This window comes from Lemur catta, chromosome 9 (assembly GCF_020740605.2).
Source record: "Lemur catta isolate mLemCat1 chromosome 9, mLemCat1.pri, whole genome shotgun sequence".
Taxonomy (NCBI): Eukaryota; Metazoa; Chordata; class Mammalia; order Primates; family Lemuridae; genus Lemur; species Lemur catta.
This window is the reverse complement of record NC_059136.1, coordinates 25,581,781-25,589,670: the sequence shown is the minus strand read 5'-3', so window position 1 is coordinate 25,589,670 and position 7,890 is coordinate 25,581,781. Positions and strand designations below refer to the sequence as shown.

Below are 7,890 nucleotides of genomic sequence, written 5' to 3'. Positions count from 1 at the left end.
CCAATAGATGTTTGCTGAGCTGAGCTGAACGTTTGTCCTATTCAGAAGGGCAGTGCTATTACTTCCATCTTACAAGCGACACAACGCAGCATTTGCTCAGTGGTGGTGAAGCTGGCTGCACACTCGGACCACCTGGGGGTGCCGTGGGAGCTGCAGCTGCCCGGGCCACCTGCCCACCTGCCCAGCACACGGCTCTCAGCAGGTAGGGGTGGGCCTGGCCACAGGGTTTTGTTGAGACTTTCCTCACGAGTCTCACGTGAACCCGGACAGTCAGTGTCTTCCTCTTATTTATTAATTTTTTAAAGTGATAACAACTTTTAACAAATGTGGTTATAGCTAGTTAGGGCAGAGGGGGCTGCCCAAGCAGGTCGGGGGCATTTGACAAGGGGGCCCCTCCTGTGCCCTTTGCTGGACACCGTCGAATCCTCACTCTGTCTTCGGATGGTGACGGGCTTGTCCTGATGGCCACTCCCTGAGCTGCAGCACCGTCCCTATCACGATTGTGTCCTGGCCCTCTTCACAATCCCCCTCCCTTTCCCACCATAGGAGAGAGAAGAGAGAGGCTCAGACCTACACACGACAGCACACACGCACACACGCATGCCCATGCACACTCAGAGATGCACACGTGCAGCCTGTAGGATGTCCCCAGGTAGATAGCCACAGTCCTGCCAAGGTTGACCTGTCCCAAACCGAGCCCCTGAGTGGCTCCTCTGCACCCCACCTGCCCTGCCTCCACCCCCACCCACCAGCGCTCCTGGGTGCTCCCTACATGAGTGAGGGCCCTCAGAGGGCTTCCCGACCATGGAAGGACAGGCCAATAAGCCACTAGAGGACAGTCTGGTCAACACTGGGGGGGTGTTATGGGGCCACCCTGGTCCCCTCCTTACCCCCATCCTGTCCTACCCATCCCGTTGCTCCTGCCACTCTGCCCTCCTCCCCCAGCCCATTCGTGCCCCCCTGCCTGGAGCCGCAGTATTCACACTCACTTTCCTGCCTCTTCCTGCAGCCGAGTCCACCTTCCCGTACACCAGTCCGGCCTCTTCACTTCTCACGGCTGCTTTTCCCTATTTCTCCTCTTGCTTGAGTTTCCTGCAGGGTCAGGGTCCTGCTTCTCCATTTCCACAGTTGTCTTCGCTTCCTTCTCTCCCCTAAACACTCATTTTCTGCACTGTGAGCTCCTTTAGGGGGTGGTGTCTGTATTTTTATTTTATTCTGGTGTGTTCCCAGCTGTTGTCATGGGACCAAGCATATGGCAGGTGCTAAATAAATGTCCCCAAAGAAGAGAGGAAACCAAGGCTCAGGAGGTTAAGTGACTTCCCAGGTCACACAGCCGGTATGAGGGGGCTTCGAGAAGTGTTCACGACTGATTTGTGAGACGATGACGAGTTGCTCCCATCACCTTGCTCCTGGAGAAAACTGTTAATTCAGATTCATGTTTTTCTTTTCTTACAGATATGTGATTATACTTTCCAAGAAAAGTTGAAGCTTGGGATATATGATTGCATGGAGAACCAGCTAATCCCAACTTCAGAAACATTGTGAGGAATAAATAATTCAAATGTTTAAAAGCCAGTTGTAACATGGTAAAAGTGCATCTGCATGCTGCAGAACGCATCCAGTAGTAGGGGTCACATGTCTGCTGTGGGTAGAGGTTTCGTCCTGTGCACTCCAGGGGTGTGTGTGTCAACCTGACCAGGTCCCCACTCACCATGAAGCTGGGGGACAGGCACTTGTCGACAATCCCTGTGAATGATGACAGTAGAAGAGGACGTGGATCCCGTCCTTACCATTGACTGTGGTCTGTGTGATGCTGGATCCTCAGACATCCTTGCAAAGTTGGTGCTATTATTATCATCCCCATTCTACAGGTAAGAAACGGAGGCCCAGAGAAATGAACTTGTACAAGGTCAAATACTTTGCCATATTGGATCAGGATTTGCACCAGGCAAGTGAGAATGAAGTGACTATAATTCAGTGTGGAGGCTTCTAGAGTTCAGAGGGGGAGCCCCAACTCTCAGTGGGGGAACTTCGAGGAGGGGAGGGCTTCCCTGAAGGTGCCATTTGAGCAAGGCCTGGAAGGACAAGTAGGAGGAGGTCACGCCGAGGACGGTGTCCTAGTGTCCTGGGCAGCCTGTGGGGACTGGCTCAGAAGCAGCAGCATTGGATAAAGCTGAGACAGCCATGCAGCAAACCATCTGGAGAGCAGTGTGGAATAGAGTGGCTTCCGGTGCCATCGCTTTTATTGAAGGTAAAGGAATATCTATTAATATTTATCCATTCCTCCATTGGTGGACACTTGGTTACTTCCCCCTTTTGGCTATTGTGAATAACGCTGCCATGGGCATGGGTTGCAAAATCTGTTCCAGTCCCTGATTTCAATTCTTTTGAGTATACACCCAGATGTACGATTGCTGGATCATGTTAATTCTGTTTAGTTTTTTGAGAAACTCTCATATTATTTTCTATAGCGGCTGCACCATTTTACATTCCCAAGCAATAGTGCACCTGGGTTTCAATTGTTCACATCCTTGCCCACACTTCTTATTTTCTGTTGTGTTTTTCAATAGCCTACCTAATGCGTGTGAGGTGGCACCTCATTGTGCTTTTGATTTGCTTTTCCCTAATGACTAATGATGTTCAGTATGTTTCATGAGCTTATTGGCCATTTGTATATCTTCTTTGGAGAAATGTCTATTCTGGTCCTTTACCCGTTTTTTTTTTTTTTTTTTTTTTGAGACAGAGTCTCACTTTGTTGCCCGGGCTAGAGTGAGTGCCGTGGCGTCAGCCTAGCTCACAGCAACCTCAAACTCCTGAGCTCAAGCGATCCTACTGCTTCAGCCTCCCGAGTAGCTGGGACTACAGGCATGTGCCACCATGCCCGGCTAATTATTTCTATATATATTTTTAGTTGTCCAGATAATTTATTTCTATTTTTAGTAGAGACGGGGTCTCGCTCAGGCTGGTCTCGAACTCCTGACCTCCAACGATCCACCCGCCTCGGCCTCCCAGAGGGCTAGGATTATAGGCATGAGCCACCGTGCCCGGCCCCTTTGCCCATTTTTAAATTGTTTTTTGTTGTTGAGTTATAGGAGTTCTTGATATATCCTAAATACTAATCCTTTATCAGATATATGTTTTGCAAATACTTTCTTTTATTCTGAGTGGCCTTTTCACTCTTGAGATAGTGTTCTTTGATGTTTTTAAATTTGATGAAGTCAATTAACTATTTTTTCTTTTGTTGTCTGTGCTTTTGGGGTCATAGCCAAGAAATCATTGCCCAGTCCAACAACATGAAGCTTTTCCTCTCAGCCTCTATTTTTTAAAAAAGAAGTTTATTTAACACCTAAGGCCCTGCTAAAATGTCCAAAGGAGTATTGATATACTGCAGAGTCCTCATAAACTCCATTTAAAAAAACAATTTATGCAGGTGAAATTCACACGCCATAAAATTAACTACCTTAAAGTGAACAAGTTAGTGTCATATAGTATATTCACAATGTTGTACTCATCCTCTATTTTTGTGTCAGTACTTTATGGTCTACAGACTATGTTCATGTCTATTTTCTCATTTCAGTAATGAGAAATCTTCACAGTAATCCTGAGAGCTAAACACAACAGCGAACCCATTTCACAGGAACCGGGAGGGAGTGGGGGTCACATACACTTAGCACATTGTGCAGCAGGCACTGTGTCCCCAGGTGTTTTAGCTGATCAGACCTTTGCTTTCCTTGACTGTATTGTAGGGCGGTGCTATCTACCTGGCAGGTGTTCCTATTAGCTGGGCTCATTGGCTCCTCCTCTTCTTGCGGTCTCCTTATTGGCATCACCTGCCTCTACCTGACTTTTCTACCAATGATTTTGATTGTTAGTCTTCTCCACCTTCTATAGCCAATCCCATTAGCAACTTCTCAAGAATGGAGCAAAGCTTTCCGTAGGACTCTGGAAGTACCTGCAGCATGAGCCATGGGGATTTATTAAAAAGCACAGAGCCGGGAGCCCCTTGGAGGTCATGGGGTCTGAGTCTCTGGTTTTAAGGACGAGGAAAGGGAGGCTTAAAGAAGTGGAACCACAGGGCCTGCACACAGCTGAAGCCTGACTTTCCACACCAACCCGGAGCCCTTCCATAAACCATTCCAGCTCTTGGAGGAAAAGGGACAGCAGAGACCTGTTCTTGCTTGAGCCTTACTGGGACCCTGTTGCAAGAGCTGCCAAGTGTTTACCTCCTTTGAATTCTGACCACCGCTGGGCAGGGTTTAAACAAACAGGAAGCCACAGCTTAGTGCTGTTGGAGCCTGCCTGTCAGAGCTAGCACACAGGAGCCAGACTCAGGCCCCATGATAACTTCTCTTCTGGTAGCTCACTGATGGAAGCCACTGATGCCAGGCAGCCTCTTGGCCTGAGAGAACCAGCTGAGACATAAGTGACATATGAACCTGAGAGCCAGGCTGTGGTCAGGAAAGGATGAAGGAATTCCTCAGGCCTCCAGAACCAGCCCAGCGCTTCCACTTTTGATTTTGACTTGCTTTTTTTGTAGTTATTGTTCCTTTTCCCTTTAGGCTGATAACAGATGTTTCACATTATTCTTAAGCATTTCAGTCTTTTTTTAAAAAAAATAGAATCATAGATTATTAGAACTGGAAAAGTCCCTTTGGAGTCATTTCCTCTAGATTTTATGGATACCTACGACAGGGTCCAGAGGGGACGGTCAGCGGGGAGGCAGGGCTAGGACTGAGACCTGGCCTCCAGGTTCTGTGGCCAATGACCAGGCACCTACCAGCCTTCCCCAGCGTTGCCCGTCCTCTTTCTCTGGGCCCAGCCTGGGGCTGGAGGAGGCCCACGATCCACTGGGGGTCATGATAGGCCTGGAGCTGACCAGGGAAGGGCCCTGCCAGGCCTCGGGCCTCTGAGCCTCCTCAATCCCAAAGTTCCATTCTATCAGCACCCACAATGCCCGGTTTCCTGCTAGATTTTACTCAACCTCTACTGGACAGGGCCAGCCTTAGGTTAACCCGGCAGAGTTATTAACCAGCAATACATCTGTCCACCCCCTTTCCCAGTAGCCATTCGGGTGTCCACACCGGCCAACTCGGCTTGCTGGCACAGGAGGGCTTCCTGGAGGCGGTTGCGGTAGGTGCGCCCGGCTTTTGTCCCTCCACGATCTCCAGGGTGGCCCCAGGGGCAGCCTGGTCAGGGGACCCTTTGTGCCCTGGAGCCCTGAGGGCTGGCTGACGTCGCCGGGCACCTGAGGACCCCGCCCATTCCCTCCTCTGTTCTCCAGGGAGGGGTCGGCAGGTGAGGCCCGGCCGAAAGAGGGGGCTGCGCTCGCCGACGCTGCGCACGCGCGGGGGCCGCCAGCCGGTTCGGAAATGACGCCCGCGAGCTAGGGCCCATCAGCGCGCGCCCCCGGCGCGTCCCCGCCCCTCCTCGAGGCCCCGCCCCCAGGTGGTCCCGCCGCTTTCAGGCCCCGCCCATCCGGGCCTCGGCTCCCGGGCCTCGTCCCCGGTACCGCCCCTCAGCCCCGCCCCCTCCAGGGCCCGCCCCCTACAGGCCCCGCCCCGCGGACGCCACTCTCGGCTCGCCAGGTCCCGAGGCTACGCGGCGGGTCCGGCGGACGCGGGCCGGGAGAGCGGCGGCCGGGTAGAGGCCGGCTGCCCGAGACGCCCGAGCACCGTACGCCCAGCGGGTGGCGGGGCAGCCATGGCAGAGGCCGCGCCGCAGCACCTGTCGCTGCCCTCGGGGCTGCTGGAACTGTGCGCGCTGCTGGGCGCCTCCCGGGACAGCCTGCGCGGCCTGGAGCAGGTGAGGGGCCGGCGGGGAAACTGAGGCGGGCGCAGGAGGGGCGCGGGGTGAGGCCCGCATCCCGAGTGGGCGCGCGGTGTCCCGCGAGGCTGGCGGTGGCTTCCTGACGGCTGCGCCCCAGCCGTCCCGGGCGGGACCCCGCGCGCCTGCCGGCTGCGGGCCGCTGCGCTGGGAGCGAGGGCGGCAGGTGCAGTCGGTCTGCCTGGCCCAGGACGGCCGCTGCAGCCCCGGCATCGCCGGACGGGGCTTCCTTCCCTCCCCTCTCGGGGCTCCTCTCGGGCCAGCCAGCTGGGTTCGTCCCTAGTGATTACGCTGATGCAGAAGCGCTGGCGACCGCTGGAGCGTTTCTCGGGGCTTTTGCCCCCCTGACTCCTCTTCCTTCAGGAGGCCCCACCTTGGGCAGGTGCCGAACAGGTGGTGAGCGAGGCAAACGCGGCGGAGCCTCCCGGATTTTCACGGTCTGGTGGGCCACATCCTTGCCAATTAGCCGATTAAATGATTTCACTCATTACACAAAGATTTATTGCCCCCTAAGTAGTGGTTTCTGTACCAGGCACAGAGTAATGAGATTTAAAATTTTAGGTTTAACCGCCAGCTTCAAATATACTGTATTTAATCGTTTTGCAATGAAGCCTGGCTGTTTCTCTGGCTTGCAGTAATCCCTTAGCCCCCACCCCCCAATTTTACACCCTAGCTGCCAAAGTGACAAATTCATTTCCCTTTCTCTGGGAAAGCAGCAGTTTTGGAAATCCTCATTCTCCTTGTTTCTTTCCTGTGCACTCACTTTTTCTTAGTTCTGGAGCTCTGGCCTGCTTTTGTGCCTGCCTGTGGCCCTCTTTCCTTCTGGGCCAGTGTGTCCGTGACACTGACTGTGTCATTCCATCTAGGGATTTCCCTACTTCGTTGCCTAGTCATCTGGGCAATTCCTTTCATTTCTTTCCAGATGACAACATTGAAAGGCAGAGACAGACGTTTGTGTGTTTAAATGATGTCGGGCTGCCCAGGGAAAATGAAGCATGCAGGGCTGAAGGGGTGTCACAGAGAAAGGTTCGGTGTTACTGAGAGAAACCAAATGAATGTCAGTTAATGTCCCCATAGTTTCTCTGGGACCCCATAATGTCAGTGAACCCCTTTTGACCTCGTCTCCTCCCACCCTCATCTGTTGATTTGTCTCCCTGGCTCTAATTTGTCAGATGTCATTGCCTCCTTTTTCTTCGAATAGGAAATGACCTGGTCTCAGTAGTTGGATGTCTTCACAACATGTCAGTTGCTCAGTGTGAGACATGTCTTTGGAGAGCAGGGTGAATCAGCTGGAATGTTTATGGTGGTACTTTCCTGAACTAAACAGCCACAACATTTGCCCCAGTCAACAGAGAGTGTGGAGGATGATTTGCTGCTGTGCATTTTAACTTTGTTCTCTTTGTTCTATACTCTGATTCTGTTAGGGCTTTGGCAAAGGGTGGAGAGAAAAATAGTGAAGGATTGGGAAAAAAGGAGTGTTGTTAGGTGATGGATTAAACTTCCTGGAGTGAACCTACTTTTAAGGTCAACATTAATGTTACAATTTATCAAACATATAATTTTATTTATTTAGGGGTTTTTTTTTTAGCAGTTCTATTTTGTATATTCAAGGGAAGGCTTTCAAATTAATTAATTAATTAATTTTACAGACAGGGTCTCACTCATTTGCCCAGTGTGGAGTGCAGTGGCATGATCATAGCTCACTACAACTTCAGACTCCTGGGCTCAAGCGATTCTCCTGCCTCAGCCTCCTGAGTAGCTGGAAGTACAGGTGTGCACCACCACACCTGGCTAAATGTTTTATTTTTTGTAGAGATGGGGGTCTTGCTATGTTGCCCAGGCTGGTCTCAAACTCCTGGCTTCAAGCAATCCTCCCACTTTGGCCTCCTAAAATGCTGGGATTCCAGGTATGAGACACTGTGCCTGGCCTTAGTTTTTAATTTTACTCCTTTAAATCACCATTTCTCTGTGGCTCAGGAATTTTTATTTGGTTACACATGAACACAGAAGCCCAGAGGTATGAGAAATATCCAACTTCATGTTAAGATAGTGCATTGCCCTTTTTGT

The 7,890-nt window shown here is 51.6% G+C and overlaps 1 protein-coding gene across 2 annotated transcripts in view; it reads left to right on the top strand.

Moving 5' to 3' along the window:
* Positions 1 to 5,611: 5,611 nt before the first annotated feature.
* DENND3 (DENN domain containing 3) overlaps positions 5,612 to 7,890 on the top strand; it is a 59,990-nt gene continuing 57,711 nt past the window's right edge. For both annotated transcript variants that reach the window (XM_045560791.1, XM_045560790.1), the window contains exon 1: positions 5,612 to 5,802. In XM_045560791.1, coding sequence (XP_045416747.1) covers positions 5,701 to 5,802 — 102 coding nt within the window. In that variant the 5' untranslated portion in view covers positions 5,612 to 5,700. The remainder of the gene's footprint in view (positions 5,803 to 7,890) is intronic.